At 31.8% G+C, this 17524-nt stretch overlaps 1 protein-coding gene across 1 annotated transcript in view; it reads right to left on the bottom strand.

The window, feature by feature from the left end:
• Nucleotides 1-17524, bottom strand: part of LOC140442124 (nephrin-like) — a 421295-nt gene that overhangs the window by 38093 nt on the left and 365678 nt on the right. The window contains exon 10 of the mRNA XM_072533202.1: nt 4359-4500. Coding sequence (XP_072389303.1) covers nt 4359-4500 — 142 coding nt within the window. The remainder of the gene's footprint in view (nt 1-4358; nt 4501-17524) is intronic.

The following is a 17524-nucleotide window of genomic DNA, read 5'->3' on the forward strand; positions in this document are numbered from 1 at the left end:
TCTCGTCATCGTCGTCGTCATATTCTATATCAAGCGGTTCTTCTTCCATGGAGACTTGTAGTCTCCTTTGTTCCTTCTCATAGTCCATTCTAAAAATAAAGCCAAACAAGTTATATATATAAAAGTTTGCTGTAGCTTAAAATTAAAAAAAAAATATATTTGATTCTCAATAATAGAACAAAGAAAATTATGAAATATCGTAATACTAATTTGCTGCAAAGTAATTTAAAATTTGATGACTAATTACATAGTAAAAGAAAGAGAGATATATTCAAAAGGTTACTAAACAATAAGACAAAAGTATAATAGTATATTATTTAAAAAAACTAGCGTTTATACATACCTTAAGGTGATAAGAAACACAATAAAACGATTTATAAAAACTTTTTAGCTGACTAGACGCGCGCGAAATTATGATCTTTGCGCTGTAACTCCCAATCAAAAAACCTCCCGCTACTCTGATTTAGTACTGAGGCTCCTTGTATCGAATGAGTATGCTACTAAAGGCCGTGGTTCCAAATGTAATGTTTTTCCGTAATATTAGCAATTTTTAATACGTGCGGTCTTTTTGACCATGTAGCGACTAGTTAAGGGTTAATTAACTGATGTTTGAAGTTTCGATTACACTCCGGAAATCGTTCTCAAAAAAGGTTTTTTTTTGTAAAAATTATGTAAAAAGGGTATCTTCTTCTTCTTGTAGTGCTTATCCGTTTTGGATGTTGGCCACCATCATGGCAATCTGTATTTTGCAAACTGCTGCTCTGAAAAGATTTGTGGTTGTTTTGTTGAACGACGTACATAGATTTTTCAGTCAGGAAATCCTTCGTCTTCCTGGTCCTCGTTTTCCTTCTACTTTTCCTTGTAGAATTAATTGCAGCAAACCATATCTTTGACTATTCCTCATGATGTGACTGAGGTATTCAATTTTGGCTGTTGTTATTGTGGTTAACAATCCTTTTTGTTTTTACATTCTTAACAAAACGTCCTGGTTAGTAAGGTGGTCAGTATAGTATATCTTCAGGGTTCTACGATAAAGCCACATTTCGAAAGCTTTAATTTTCTTACAGGTAGCGTCTGTGAGAGTCCACGACTCAACTCCATACAACAGTATAGGAAAGATATAACATCGCAGTAACCTGATTTTTACGGGTACTGATTAATAGTGGCATTTGAATAGCTCAGCCATTTTTTGAAATGCAGAAGTCTAATTTATTTACATCTAAGACACATCTTGACATTTTGGCCGTCGATATACGGTCACACTCGTTGATAGAGAAACTGTAATCAGAATATTGCTAATAAACCAATTGACCCCTTGACAATGAATGCGTGTTGTGAATAAGGGTCTAAGACTCTCAAATCCCTAAACTTTAGAACATCTAGTTAAAAAACGAGGGCCCTTCTCCTCATACTAGTAGGCACTAATAAACCTAAACGGCAAATAACGGTTGTCACACCTAACTTACTAGGTTTAATAAAAAAATCTCGACCAAACTTCAGAAAAAACTAAAGATTCTTAAAAGATTTCTACAGAAAAAAGTGAAAGAAATACTTTTTATCATTTACAAATGAAGGGCTAAAACCCAAAAAAGCACCCGGTTTTGATGGCGTTCTTCGAGAGTTTATAATACACTGTATAAAATGTGCATAAACATGGCTAGCTCTATTTTTATCTGATATTCGAGACAAAGAATCACTGATAAGATTAAAAGAACAAAAATTATAGCAATATTCAAACATGGAAAACCAGCAAATCATCAAAAAAGCTATCGGTTAATTGTTTTATTGGGTATTTTATATAAGCTTTATAAGTAAGTGTTAAAACTAATTTTTTTTCACTACTCAAAAGAATCTCCAAAAAATATGTAGTGTTTCATCTTACAACATTTGAGACAATTCCTCATCTACAACTTTCTGAACGAAGTCTTATGCTTAAGGACCGTCTATCTGATAGATAACGTCTTTTCGAACATAACATTTTAAGTGATTATAGAAAATTTCATAAGTTGAGTAAGGACATTGAGTAAACGATTCTCCCCTGGTTTCTGTCTTGGCATCGATTTTGTTTAGTATATATACTACACATATGCCTGGGATATGCAAACCACTAAAAATTAACAACTCAACACCAAAACTTTGAAGAATTTTAACACATAGCAATGGCAACGAAATCCTAGAAGTTACTCAAACATTTTACCGTGATTTATATTCCTCAAACAAGAACCCAGATAACACTGCAAAGGAAGATCTTAAGAGAAAGATAACGAATGTCAACTCAGAACTACTCCGTAACATAGAATCCTTCAAAAAAAAAAAAACAAGCTATGGCACAACAAAAGAACAATAAGGCTCCGGGCCTTGATGGAATACTTGTAGAAATGTAGAAGGAGAGGAGTCAAATTATTCACGAAGAATTGAAAAATTTTTTCAACGAATGTCTTCACAGAGGAGAAGTTCCAGATGATTGCAATGAAAGTTTGATAATACTTCTCTTCGAAAAAGAAGGCAGGGGAGATCTGAAGAACTATAGGTCAATCTTCCTGCTGTCCCAAATGTACAAACTGTTTATGAGAGTAATAAGTAACAGGTTAACGCCGAAGCTCGATAGCTATTAACCGGTAGAGCAGGCAGGATTTCGAAAAGGTAACAGTACAGCGGATCATCTTCTTACAGTCAGAACGCTAATAGAGAAAGCCAACATTGGCTTTGTTGATTATGAAAAGGCATTCGACCCCATAGAACTTTGGACCATAGAGAGAGCTATGAACAACTGCAGGATAGACTCCCAAAACATAATGCTCATCCATAATATTTACAAGAAAGCTACAATGAAAATACAAATAGATGTGAAAACCAAAGCTATACCAATCAACAGGGAGTGTTCGCTAGGGAGATGTTATCTCACCAATGCTATTTACACTTGGACTGGAAGATGTGTTCAAAGATACTAACTGGGCAGATAAAGGAATAAATGTTAATGGAATAAAACTGAGTCATTTGAGATACGCTGATGACATTGTAATATTCGCTACAAATTTCGAAGAACTACAGACCATGATAACGCAACTATTTCAAGCTTCGGAAAAAGTAGGTCTAAAGATGAACTTTTAAGCGAATACATTTACCTGGGACAGATAATTAAAGTTAACAAAGAAAATCAAACTGCCGAAATTAATCGAAGATTAGCGTGGGCAGGATTTGGAAAACTGAGTTGAGTCTTGAAAAGCACTAAAATAGAACAATATTTGAAAACCAGAATTTACGAACAGTGTATCCTCTCTATACTCAAGTATGGTTCACAGACGTAGACACTTACCAAGTCTAATATGGATAAAATAGTAAAGGCAAAAAGAGCGATGGAAAGATCAATGCTCGTGAGACTTATAGACAAAAAACAAAAAAATGGATTAGCCCGACTGAAAGATAAAAGATGGATCCAAAAAAAACCATTGTTAGGAAAGAGAAGCAGAGGATGACTACAAATGAGATGATCTGATGATATTAAAAAGATCGAAGGACACAACTGAAAGCAAGTGACGCAAAATGGAAAGCACTGGATTGATTTGGGGGAGACCTATGTCCAAAGTTGGATTACTTAGGGCTGAAGAGAGAGAGAGGTAGAGAGAGAGATATAGAGAGATAGAGAGAGAAAGAGAGAAAGAGACAGAGCAATGGCTGATGTCGAAACCGTTGGAAGCTACATTCTAAAATGAAAACTGCAACCAAATGCAAAACAAGATGCAATGAGGCTGTTTTAATTTGAATAACAATATGGTAGGAAAATCACCTAATGTGGAATTCGAAAACCAACGTTTCACAAACAATAGTTTTCTGAAATATCTGGGTGTCACATTAGATATAACGTTAACACTTACAGAACGTTTATCAAAACTTGCCGCTAAAATTAGAATTTGAATTATATTCTCCACAAGATCAGTGCCATTACTTGATGATCTTTAGCTAATTGTTTACGAATATCTGCACTTGGTCTGGTCTTTTTAGTAACTGAATATGCTGCTACTATTTAGCCAAATAGCGCTCATACTAACAAGATTAAAGTACAACTAAAAACAGAGTGAACGACAGACAGTGTGGCATACAGTGGAAGAGGGTCAATTCAGGACTTACGAAGACAGTCAGAAGGATTTCCTGTTGCCTACGAATAAAGCTATTTACTATTTAAATAAGTTATATTTCAGTAATTTTGTGTTATCTTTTGTTACTTTAAACGTTTTTTTACTGGTAAATTGGCAAAAAACTTTTTTTTTATAATGTACTTTTAAAATTTGTATACGAGATGCCATATGATAAATAAATACAATACGAAAATGAGTGTTTAACTATCTCCCTTTACTTACCACTATTTGGCGCATCAGGAATTAAATCCGGATTATTATCATCCGACACTGTGTCAGTGTAGAGGGGCTGTACATGAGCAGTTAAAGGACTCTCTTCAATCTTAGGACTTCTTACACGTGGATTTCGAACAGGACTATCAACCTGCAACGTAAAACAATATTTCAGTCGTATGTAAAAGTGACAGTCACACAAATTATGATTTTTATTAAAAATTCCCAGCTGAAACAAAAACTTTAAGATAAATTCGACATTAACACATTGGCTGCCACAAGGACCACCGGTGATCCTAACTAACAGATTACAATTGTGCCATTAGGATCACCGGTGTTACTTGTGCATATTTAACTTTTAGAATTCATTATTCGAACTTCCAAAGCGATAGGTCGACAATAATAAGCGCCCAGTGTCTTTTGACACTAATTAACTCGATTTTAAATTAGTACAGGTGATTCAAAGTTTGACATTAACTCAGTGTAATAAATAAGTCTATAAGCGACCCCCCCATGGGGGACGCGATTTCCCCAGAGACGCCAATAGGTGATTTAAACTCTTCATGTGTTAGTGATAATAGTGAAATGCATGTTAATGAATCCAGTTTAATCGAAAGTTTTGATGATTCGACTGCAAAAACTGCGAATAAAACGAGTGACCGTACTACAACATTGCAGAACCAGAAATAACACAAAAAGCAGTAGTGATAAAATTTTTCAACGTCAAATCAGATAAGTACAATTTTAATAATGTTTATGTTTATATAGAAAAAACAAACAATGAAAATATAGGCCGTTTGCATCCCTTAACTGTCGCGCATATTTTGCATAAAAAGTTGAATATTCCTAATATTATTGAAATTAAAGGCATTGGAAAAAATAGAATTAAAGTTCTGTTAAGGTCTATTTCTGATGCAAATAATTTGGTTAAAAATTTAAATTTAAAAAATGAAAATTTGGTAGCTTATATTCCTAATCATCTACTAGAAATTAAAGCTCTAATCAGAGATGTTGATACCCAATATGATGAAAATTATTTGTTAGATAACAGTGAATCTCCCTCCCCCATATTAGGTTTTAAACGAACTTTTAGAAGGGTTGACACGGAAGGAAAAACTAACTATGTACCGAAAAGGACTGTAATAGTCACCTTTGAGGGAAATATTTTACCTAGCTACGCTAAATAAATAGACTACGCTTTGGACATGCTTGTTATCCAAGTCATTTATATAAAATAAATGTGATTGAAGATGATAATTGCAAACATTGCGGAAAACTAGGTGATCTTGATCACATCTTTTTTGAGTGTCCTAAGTTTCAACAGCATTCAAACTCTCTCTACAAAAAATTAATTGAATTTAATATGTATGCACCATTCAATATCCAGCTACTGGCTACAGGCTCACAACAAGTATATAATATCATTATAGATTTCTTCTCAGACACATGCACAGTTCTATAGAATTTGTACGCGAGAATGGAATTTTTCATGATCGTGTGGAAATTTAGATTTGTATGCTTTGTTTACCCTAAATGTTATAACACCTTATCCGTGGTCCAGTTTTGTTTGTCTACTAAGAATGTCTTGATGGGCCCCTAGACGAGAAGCAAGTGACCCTGTAAGTTTCCTTGTCGTATATTCTTCTATTAATTATCCGTTAGTTTTCGATTAGGGATAGAGTTGTGTATTTGTCTGATTGGAAAATCTATTGCAACTGGCTGAATGACTAATGTCTATGCCATTAAAAAAAAAAAAAAACTTTTAGAATTATTATAACGGTCGGCACTGTGAGAACGCTCAAACAGTTTTACTGTGGCACACTAGGAACCCATAGCTTGCTAAGTTTTTTGTTAGGTGCGATAAAGTCGTAAATAACTTGTAACTGTGTCTGTATACCATGCAAGCAAGTACTGAGGCCAGTATGGGTATATGTGTGCCAACTCTGGGGCTGTAGCAAACCTAGAAATCTACATATTATCCAGAGATTTCAAAACAAAGTACTGAGAAACATTGTTGATGCTTCTTGGTATATTGGTAACAGCAACCTTCACCAGGACCTGGGTATGGAAACTCTGACCGAAGTAATCGAGAGATTACAGCAGGAAGTCACGAGCAGACGCTGCATAGTTATGTGAATGTCGAGGCAATCCAGCTTATTGACAACACTGAAATAAAAAGAAGACTCATACGGACAAAACCATTTGAGTTAATGTAAATGTGTAACAGTCTAGTGTAAAAAGCAGAGTATAGTGTTGTGATGTTATTGCATGTTCGTTGTAGTGCATTAGTTGATAGATGAAATAAGAGTAAGTCATAGGGTAAGCCCTTAGATTTAAGTATTTGCTGTTTATTAAGTAAGGTCAGAAAATAACTAATAATTGGTCATTTGTGACCATATTTTTTTGTGATAAAATTTTTCCATCCCCACAGGAAAAGCACATATTATTGGCATAGGGTAGATTTTGATCTTTGGGCTATTTTCTACGTACTGTGAAAACTTAATCCATGCACATAAAAAGAATTCTGCACATAAAAAGAATCATCTATATATTACGAGCGTTCTTTACAGAGAATGATTTTATTATTATTATTTATAGGAACAGCCTGAATGTGACATTAAACCTCTTATTAAGAAATTAGTCTTACGCCGCTGTTTAACAAGCCTCAATGATACAAATCCCGCTGCCTGGGCTCTGACACGAAGTCCTGAACTCTCATCGAATCACTTCAGACTACCTCAATCAAGAAAATCGATGGTATTTACGCAAGGCGGCAAATCAGAAAGACTCTCTCCTGTTTGTTTGCGTCCTTGAATAGCAAATACTCCCGAGTGTCCCGTGGGGTATATTAATTTTAATAGGGTTCATTACTGAACGTAAACACCGCTACGTTTAAAAAGAACGAATATTATTACTAATCGATATTCAGGGAAATATTAAATTTAATCCGGCTTTTGTATGTCCACCGTTTTACTACAATAAATTACTTTTAATTGCCAGGTACTGCAATAGCTTTAACTTTGTAATTAAAACTTGTTTGTTTAAAGTAAAAAGTTTGTGTAAAGATTACTTTACCCATTCTTATCCGTCATATTGAGTAATGTATTTTATACTTATTTCAAATTAACTTTTAAAATGCCCCTTCGCTTTAAATAGATATATTTATATTTATATAATTAAATTAATTTAAATTTAAGTTATATATTATATATACATATTATATATATTATATATATAAATATTGAGTTTAGTTCTTGAACCTTAATATATATTTTTTAGTAGATTTTCTTGGTCTTGGGTTCATAAAAAAGATTGTCATGATACTAAGACATTTTTATTTTCTTTGTTCGACGTTTTCGCAGAAAATCCATGCCTTTTTCAAGAAATAATATTGACTAAAAAACATTTTATCAACGACATAATAAGGTTTAAAAGAGAAACTTTTGACTTACCAAGCATGTAAAAATTCGGTGCTAACAAATAAAACATTAAACGTCACAATTAAAATAATAATAAAAGCATAGGACAGACCCACTAAGTCACTACATGTAAAATGTATTTTAAAATTTAATATGTTGTTTATTGATGTTGGTTTATTATTTAAACACTCAGTTATTTTAACATCATAGGCGTTCTGAGATTATCTTTTTTTTTGAAAAATGTTTTTTATCATTTATTGCAATATTATTCTTTTTGATTTGTATAGACATCTCTTCTTCCTGTTATGTTCACTTTTTAGGATCTTGGTTTTGTCAAAATCAAATTTATGTTTCTTTTCGTTTTCATGTTTTGTGAGGGCGGTTGAGTTTTTTTAGTCATATTTGTGGGAAAGTATTCTTAAGTTAAGTAGCTAACTGGTTTGTCCAATATATACTCCATCTACACAACATGCGATTTTTTTAATAGAGGGGTTTTTGTTTTTAGTCCTGTAAAATTCTTTTTCAAAAGATTGTGCCCTTTATGAGCAACCGTAATGTTATGTTTAGACAGAAGATTTGCAATTTGTTATTGTTCTGAAGCTATTTTCTTGTGGCATTTTAAATTAATTACTATTTAAATGGGAATAAGCCACAATTAAAGGTTAAAATACGTTTATTGACGTTTCAATTTCCACTTCGGAAATCGTTCTCAAAATACAAACATTAGTAAATTAAACAAAAAAAAAATTTGTTTAATTTACTAATGTTTGTATTTTGAGAACGATTTTCGAAGTGGAAATTGAAACGTCAATAAACGTATTTTAACCTTTGATTGTGGCTTATTCCCATTTAAATAGTAATTAATTGCAATTTGTTCCAACCCTTTTATATAGGAGAGAGACATATAGTTTTTCTTTACTGTTCTGGTCTTATTGTTGTTATTGTTATTGTAAAATTTATGCAGTCGCGATTTAAAAGTGTTGTCGATAAGGTGGTGACCTTAAACTTTCTATTGTATGGATTACCAAGAATTATACAATAGGGTAGGTTTGTAAATCGTTTGTGAGAGGTAATTATCATTTTTTCTCTAGAAATTAAAAATGTTTATTAGATGACCGACGAATTATTGGATAGAAGAAAGCTTGTTTTCTTTGAAGAAAGTAAAATTTGTTTGGATGGAGATACGTTCTGATTGGTACAAGGAAAAAAAGAGGGAGATGGAAGGATTTTGGATAGAGTTTTGCAAGAGAGAGTAGGGCATTGTGAACTGAATATCGGGCCAGTATACTATAGTCTTTTTTTGTGGAGACGAGGTTGCTAATTAGCCAGGTTTTTTAAAAAAGGTCTAGACTGTGAAAAGTTATATTTGTGTTTGGTGGAAAGAGTTCCAACTGTTGGTAGCAGACAGAAGAAATAACTGACATTCTGTAAGTAATAAACATATGTATAGTTTTATACTGGACCAAGTCGAGTAGTTGAGATATCCTTGTGTCTGGAGAGGAGAAGTTTATTCATGTAGTAAAGATTTGGAGCAGAGGAGTTTAGCAGGAGTATTCTGGAGAAACTGAAAGGTACGAGCAAGGTGGACAAGGCACAATCAAAGGAGAGAGAGGTGAAGTCATCAATTTTGGGAACAAAAGGTTAGTTTCGTCATTTTTAGAAACAGAGACTTTCAATCACGACCACCTATTTAAATTAGAGTTATTCGTTTTTTGTTGGTTTTATTGAGAATTATAATACATGATAATTTATCGGGAGTCACTAAAATTAAGAAATTTTGCATTGCTAATTGTGGATGTATGATTTGATGGATGTTTGAGATTTTTATTTTAATCATTGTATATGGTATATTTATGTTTATTCAAAATTTTTACTTTTAATATTTGATTGGTTTTTTTTTTAATATACCATTTGCTTTGTAAGTCATAATTGTGCTATAATTTTATTTTCCTATTGTCTATCCTTTTTTTTCCTCAAAGGCAACTAGCAAAAAAATATTTTGGAGCCACGTTTTGTTTTTAATAAGAAGTAAAAGAGCAGTGAGATATCATATTAATTTGTTAAAAAAATAAATATTATAAACATACAGTTTGAGCAAATCACAACAATATATATATATATATATATATATATATATATATATATATATATATATGTTTATATATATATATGTATATATATATATATATATATATATATATATATATATATATATATATATATATATATATGCATATACCTTACCATGTCGTTGATAAAATGATTTTTAGTCAATATTATTTCTTGAAAAAGGCATGGATTTCCTGCCGAAACGTCGAAAAAAGAAAATAAAAATGTCGCTTATGCTTGAAGTTAACTACAAGCATCAGAGCGAGAAGCGCTACTACCTGACTTGACAATGATAAGTGCGACCTTGACGAAACGTCGTCAAAATTTTGGCTTTGATAAAAACCATTATATTAATAATAATGGTTCGTCAAAATAATGGTTTTTAACAAAACCAAAATTATTCAACGCGTAGTCAAACCCAAAAACCTACAGAAAGCATATATTTATATACATATATGCTGCATATGCTATATGCTATATATATGTTACACTTAAAATTTCCGCTGGAGTTATATGTGCTTTCTGTGGTTTTCCGGGTTTGACTCCTCGTTGAATAATTTTTTTTTTGAGAAAACCATTATTTTGATGATGTTTCGGTAAGGTCGCACTTGTCATTGTCAAGTCCGGTAGTAACGCTTCTTGCTGATGCTTAAAGTAGACTACTAGTAGACTTTGGTCAAATGGTCATTTGGTCAAATGTAAGTACCTATGTATTTATGTAAAATGTAGAGTATAAAAAAAATATATGCTCGATTTTATAGAAAACAGTTACTTGTTTTAAAACCAAAATGCCTCTAGTACTAGTGATGTAATCTGTATTTTCCTATTTAAGCATCAAAGAGGTTGACGAAAATAAAGACGTTGTGTAAAATCTGTTTGTAAAATATCGCTTTAGCAAAATTCGGAAAGAAAAAAAATCAGACCAAATTAATATTACCACCGATTTGTTTCCAAAAATCGTAAGACCGCTTCTGAAAAGACGGAAGAATCGGCAGCTAATTTATCCAGTTTTAATAAGATTATTTTTACGAATGAATTGTCTTAAAATTTTTATTATGTCAAAGATTTATTTGCTGGAGCAAAATTTAATGAAATCACGTTCTATCTTTTTTCGTCGAATATAAAGAAGGTTTAATACAACCTGAGTTCATACCAAAATAAAGTATTTTATAAGATTTTATTTTCAAAAATATAAAATTAGAAATATATAATTATATATAAATATCTAAATATATATAAAGAGTGTTCCTAGGTGCTTTAACGGCCTATAATTCAGGAAATAATAAATATTTTTATTTGAAAATTGGGAAATGTCAATTGGACATATAATACTAACAGTTGCCGTATATATGAGATCTGTGACATCACTGGTGCCATGACGTCATTACAATGAAAAAAATTAAATGGATCATGGTGTGCAGGTTAGATCAAACGAAAGACTTTTTATCCCAAATTTACCGGTGTATCACAATGAGGGTATTAATGTAATAATTGCACACGGTCGCATCATAACGAAGCTTTCATTCCATAACAAAAACTTTAAAATACTAGAAGAATTATTTATCACCAATTCTTACCCAAACACATTAATACAGAGAAAAATATGTATATATATATATATATATATATATATATATATATATATATATATATATATATACATACATATTTTTCAATCTATATAATATTTTTTGTATTTAAAATCTGGACATAAATTAATATTGGGCACTTTTAATGTTGCAACTAAATCACCAATGTTCCTGAAATTTAGAGTCGAGAGAAAAATTCTGTGAAAAGCTACAAGGTATTTACGTTGAAGGAAAAATGATATTACTAAAGAATTTTAACTCACGAACAGGCAATCCCGTAAAATTCGAAATCAAACAAAGGTATAAAGAGAATAGCCAGTCAAATATTATCCAGGCGACTTACCTTTTAATTACTGATAAAATTTAATATTCAAATATAAAAATTATTTATGCCAGTGTCATGGTTAATAAAAAAATGTTTATGGCATTCCAAATTCCTTTTTGTAAAATGAAAACAGCAAAATCAAGAAGAAAAGTTGTAATTAAACGAGAAAATATCTCAAGATTGTAAAGAAAAAGCACTCTTAAGGAGAATTGTAATCCAAAATGACAATCTGAAGAGAATTTTTATAGATGTTATTCGGAAAAAGCAGCACACTTGAATTCGAACGCGTCTCTGTAGAAGATAATTGAATCGTTAAGAAAACAATCCAGAAGGGGCCTTGCCGTTTATACCACGGGCGTGCTTGAGTTCTGCCCTAAAGTAGATTGAATTTATTAAGCATAACCTGCGACTGGGAATTACCTTCTCCAATTGGTACGATTTTGTTTTGAGAAAATAAGTCTGAATATATTTACTTCTTTGATCATGTTACATATAGTTACATATATAGTTACATATATGCTTATAATATAAACAAAACATAAATAAGAACATCCTAAAATATTTGTAGAATAACTAGTTCTGGGGAAATTTTATTTGTAGCAGTCGAGAGAACAATGGGCGTCAGTCGATGTAGAACAAAAAAAAATAGTAGTGCAAGAGAGATAGGACAGGGGGAAGTTTGTTGTGACGATTCCACTCTTACGTAATGGCGGCGGCGTTACAGTCACTCTAGGTCAGTGTTTCCCAAAGTGGGGGTCGCGACCCCCTTGTGGGTCGCCATGAGGTACTAGAGGGATAGCCGAACATTTCCAAAATAAGACAAAAACACCACTTTGTTAGATCATGTATTTTTATTTTAACAAAGCCGTAAATAAAAATTAACAATTAATTATCAGACGAAATATAAAACTAAATATTAAAGTCCGTAAAAATAAAAGAGTAAAACAAAGTCAAATATTATAATCTTAATGAGAGCTATGCGCCTGTTTCTGTGAAACTAATCTTTCAAATCTAGGCTGTGTATTTGAGACACACACAATTATATCATTTTCAAGTACGAGACGATTTCTAACTCTTGTTTTAATGGCAGTGATAGACGAGAAACTTAACTCAGACAAATATGATGTTATAAATGGAACCAAACATTTTACAGCTTCACTCGCCAACTGGTGGTATTCCTGCATCTTTTCGGTCCAAAATTGGTCCGAGTTCTGGGAAAAAAATTGGAGCTTCAACATTCCATCACTTGATATTTCAATAAGTTTTTCTTTCATGTTTATTGGTATTTCAACATGCTGAAAGGAATCGACGACTAAAAACGGATTTAGTATCCATCTGCAACTGTCGTAACTGTTTTGAATTTCTTCGGGGAAATAATCACAGAGGTGTTGTTTTAAATTGAGCAAAGTAACATGAATGTCAGCAAAAACTTGTTCAAAATTTGTAGCACTGTAATTGGATACATTTTCCATAATTTCCTGAAGGCACTGGAATGAATCGAGTTGTTTTTTGCCAAGTAAGGTCGACCATAAATCGATTTTTCTTAGAAACGCCTTAATTTTATCTGTGGCTGTAATTATATTAATGTCGCGACCTTGTAAATTACTGTTCAAAATATTTAATTGCTCGAAAATATCAGCAAGGAAACCTAGTTTCAGAAGCCAAATAGGATCGGAAAATTGATTTTCATATGGGGACTTCTCATCTTTCAAATACATTAAAAGCTCTGCTCTTAAGTGAAATACTCTTTTTAAGACGTTGCCCCTTGAAAGCCACCTTACTTCGGTGTGATAGAGAAAATTTTCAAATAAAGCACCCATGTCTTCCTAAGAGAGAAGTACGTGCATTTATTAAGATTTTCCACAACTTGCGCTTGAATATCTTCTGCCATATCACTAATTCTTCTTTGGATAGTATTATTTGACAGAGGTATTGTATTTAATTTTGCAGCCTCTCTTTCCCCACACATTATAATATGTACCATTTCAACAGCTGCTGGAAAAATCAGATTTTTAGCAATTGTGTGCGGATTACTAGTTTTGGCAACACGATAAGCAACCTTATAACTTGCTAATAATGCTTTTTCATTAGTAGTGGTTGCCAAGGGAAAACTGTCTTGCTGTTTGTGAAGGACGTTCAGCTTTCTTTCAAAGAATTCTACGGGCTTGTCTTTTTTATCTGGATGTTTGCTATTTAAATGTCGAAGTAACTTTGATGGCTTAAGATATTCATCAATGTAGAATCTGTTTTTCTTTTTATTGCTGCTACTGCCACTTTCAGACGTAGATAGTTCTGCACGTCTTTTTAAAAACTTATCCATAATTTATAATTTATCGTAGACGTAAATACGTAAACGGGAATACGTAAGTCGTAAAATATTTACTCATTACTCAACACCGCGTTCGCCACCATAGGCTGTTTGGATTCGAACTGAGGTTTCGTTGCGCATCGCCGCTTATATAAAGCCAAAACGAGGCTACGAGAACGTTCCAGAGTGCCATCTAGTAGCGAGCGCTTTCGCGATTATCATGGAAGAGTTTTGCGATGTAGACACCAGCTAATATGTCGCGGTGTACAATGTGCAGTCGACTTCTTATTATTTATTTTTATTGTAAATGCTATTCTGGCAGAAGTACCTACTACTAATTACTAGTGAGACAGATCGCAATCATTAAAATAATTTTGTTCTGAAGCTATTTTCTTGTGGCATTTTAAATTAATTTATCTTTAAATGGGAATAAGCCACAATTAAAGGTTAAAATACGTTTATTGACGTTTCAATTTCCACTTCGGAAATCGTTCTCAAAATACAAACATTAGTAAATTTACTAATGTTTGTATTTTGAGAACCATTTCCGAAGTGGAAATTGAAACGTCAATAAACGTATTTTAACCTTTAATTGTGGCTTATTCCCATTTAAATATAAATTAATTAAAATAATTGTATTAAAATAAAATAATTGTTTTTGATTTAAACTTAAACAGTAAAGTAAAATTAAATTTGAGAAACCATCAAATAATTGTAAATTAGGCACGCTATTTCTGTCAAATAATATTGAATAAATGAGTGGGGGGAAATTGGGGGGTCGCGAACAAATTTTTTAGCAAAAAGGGGTCGAGGTTTAGATAAGTTTGGGAAACTCTGAAGTCTTTGGGAAGAATTGAAGATATGAAGAATGAAGATTGGTGTTGGTACGCCATTGCAAATTGAATTTTGTTTTGTCTTTGTTGTAATCATCTTGAATTGTAAAAAAAGTTTTAAACATTGTTCCACGATCGTTAAAATGGAACAAAATAAAACGGTACTATGATAGTAAGACGGAAATATGTAAATTTATTGTTAGACTTTCTCTGTATATTGGTGTAAAAGTGTAAATGTAATTATAAATGGCAGAGAATAGAAATTTATTAACTTCATTAAAAGTAAACCAGAATGCACTAGGATAGATCCTATGAAATTAATTGCTCATAGAAAATATGAAAGTAGGAGAAAACGATTTTGTAAGTACAGGTCATAAATGTAATTAAATTATTTTCAGTATAAAACTGTACAATTTGTATGTTACAGTTCTCTTCAATGAATTTTGAAAAGATTCTCTGCTTTTTTTGTAAATCGTTTCTGTTTACAGTCTCATATTTCCATTTTGTTGTAAACAAAATAAAATTTTGTTTTGAAGTTATACTTCTATACGCACGGTCGGCGTTGGAAATTTGCACGGGAGTGAATCTGTGAAACCATTACATATGTAAGATAATGAGTAAGAGAGAGACATAAGATATATTTTCTCTCTCTTCCTCTCTCGAGAATAAAAATGTTCCTTTTGTATAGGTATATATTTAATATTATAAATATATTATATTATATATAATATTATATATATAATATAATATATATTAATATTATTATTTATGTGATATGTTTTGTATTATTTATTAAATGTTCATAATTATTTTAGGCTTTTGTATTTCAAAATAATCACTGTATGACAGACAACTGTCAATTTTAAAATCCGTTAGTATCATGTCTAATTGGCAAATCTTTTACGTTTTTGGTTCATACGCTGGTGTGAGTTCGAATCCCAGTATGAATTTCCTTTTTTATTTTTGAAATATTTAAAAACCTCACGTTAATGTTATTAAATATATGTAATATACGAAAAAATGCTAAATTTTAAAATAAAATGAAAATTTACAACATAATCCGAGTTGTTGATATTTTATTTTTATCTTCGTAAAGTAAGCTATGTATATTGGCAGTTTTAAATACTTATGAATATTGCATTTTAATTTGTATTGTATTATTATATTGAATTATGTTGCAGTATATTGTATTGTAATTTTTTATATTAATTACAAAATAAACAATGAATTTTACTGCAGAGTATGTGTAAAAAATTTTTTTTCATTAAACTCCTTTTATACATATGAAAATAAAAATATATATATTTTCATTAAAATATTGATACAATCCTTCATTTACTATACTCCTATTACAGGTCAAATGTTTATATACAGCAAACGATGCACCATATACCTATATACCTAATTCTTTTTCTCTTTCTGCTCTCTCTTACCTATAGCAATAAATATGTAATGATTGTGCAGATTGACTCCCATATAAATTTGTAACGGCGAACGCGTGTATAGAAGTATAACTTCTACCGGAAGTCCCACTGGACTGCCAGACCCGTTTTTTTTATTTAATGGACCCATATGGAATCCTTAAAATTATTTTTATTGTTTTACATATATCTTCATCATCAAACATTTTCCATCTGCTCTTGAATGCAGGTCTCTCACAATTCCTTTCATCTGTATCTACCTTGTGCTGTTAAGTTTATAGAAATAATGTTTATACCATTTTTGTTCCATTGTAATTTCTTAAAAATGTCTTATAGAACAAGAGTGAACAGTTTGGGAGAAATGGTGTGTCCTTGTCTCACTCCCCATTGTAGTACATAGTTACATATTTTACTTTAATTATAGATAGTCACATTGTGACTATATATAGGGTGGAGGAAAGCCTGGGGAATATTGGGGTTCCAAGGAGTGGCCTCTAATTTACTAGGACCAATCCTTCTCACCTCAATGAATTGTATACCTGAATGTACATATGGGTATGCAAGTCTCTGCAAGTAGGTTTTATTTATTTTGGTTGCTTGCTTGTATGTAATTCCATATATCATTTTGTAGGTCGCCGTGAATAGATGGTTAAGTTCAGGATGGAACTTAGTATCGTGGACACAAATTCCTATATAGTGTGATTCCTCAAATTTTATAAATTACAGAAATAAATTAATTTTTAAGAATATCTGTTTTTTATGTTGATGTTTTAATGTAACGGAAAACAGATATAGAGAGAATATATTTTGGCATAGAATAAGTTTTTATTTGTTATTTTATGACTATATTTATTTTCCATATAAAATTCGGTACATATTGAATTTTCCGCCAAATATTTTAGTTAACAATTTCAGATGCATTTGGAGCTAGAAACTTTCTCCTCACTCTTTCTACGGCACTTACCTTACTAGGGGCGTATATACTCTGTAAGTCGCGGCACTTGCGGTGGAGTTAGAGGTGACAGACTCTGAAAGTCGTATAAAATATTTCGCCTTAATAGTCCAGTCGGTGTGACATTTGATCTTGCATGGCGCACTACACCAAATTGTATGTTCGATGTTTGCTTTTGCTGCTGCACATTTTCACATTGATATTGTTTACAGATTTCTG

The sequence above is a fragment of the Diabrotica undecimpunctata genome, chromosome 5, assembly GCF_040954645.1.
Source record: "Diabrotica undecimpunctata isolate CICGRU chromosome 5, icDiaUnde3, whole genome shotgun sequence".
Taxonomy (NCBI): domain Eukaryota; kingdom Metazoa; phylum Arthropoda; class Insecta; order Coleoptera; family Chrysomelidae; genus Diabrotica; species Diabrotica undecimpunctata.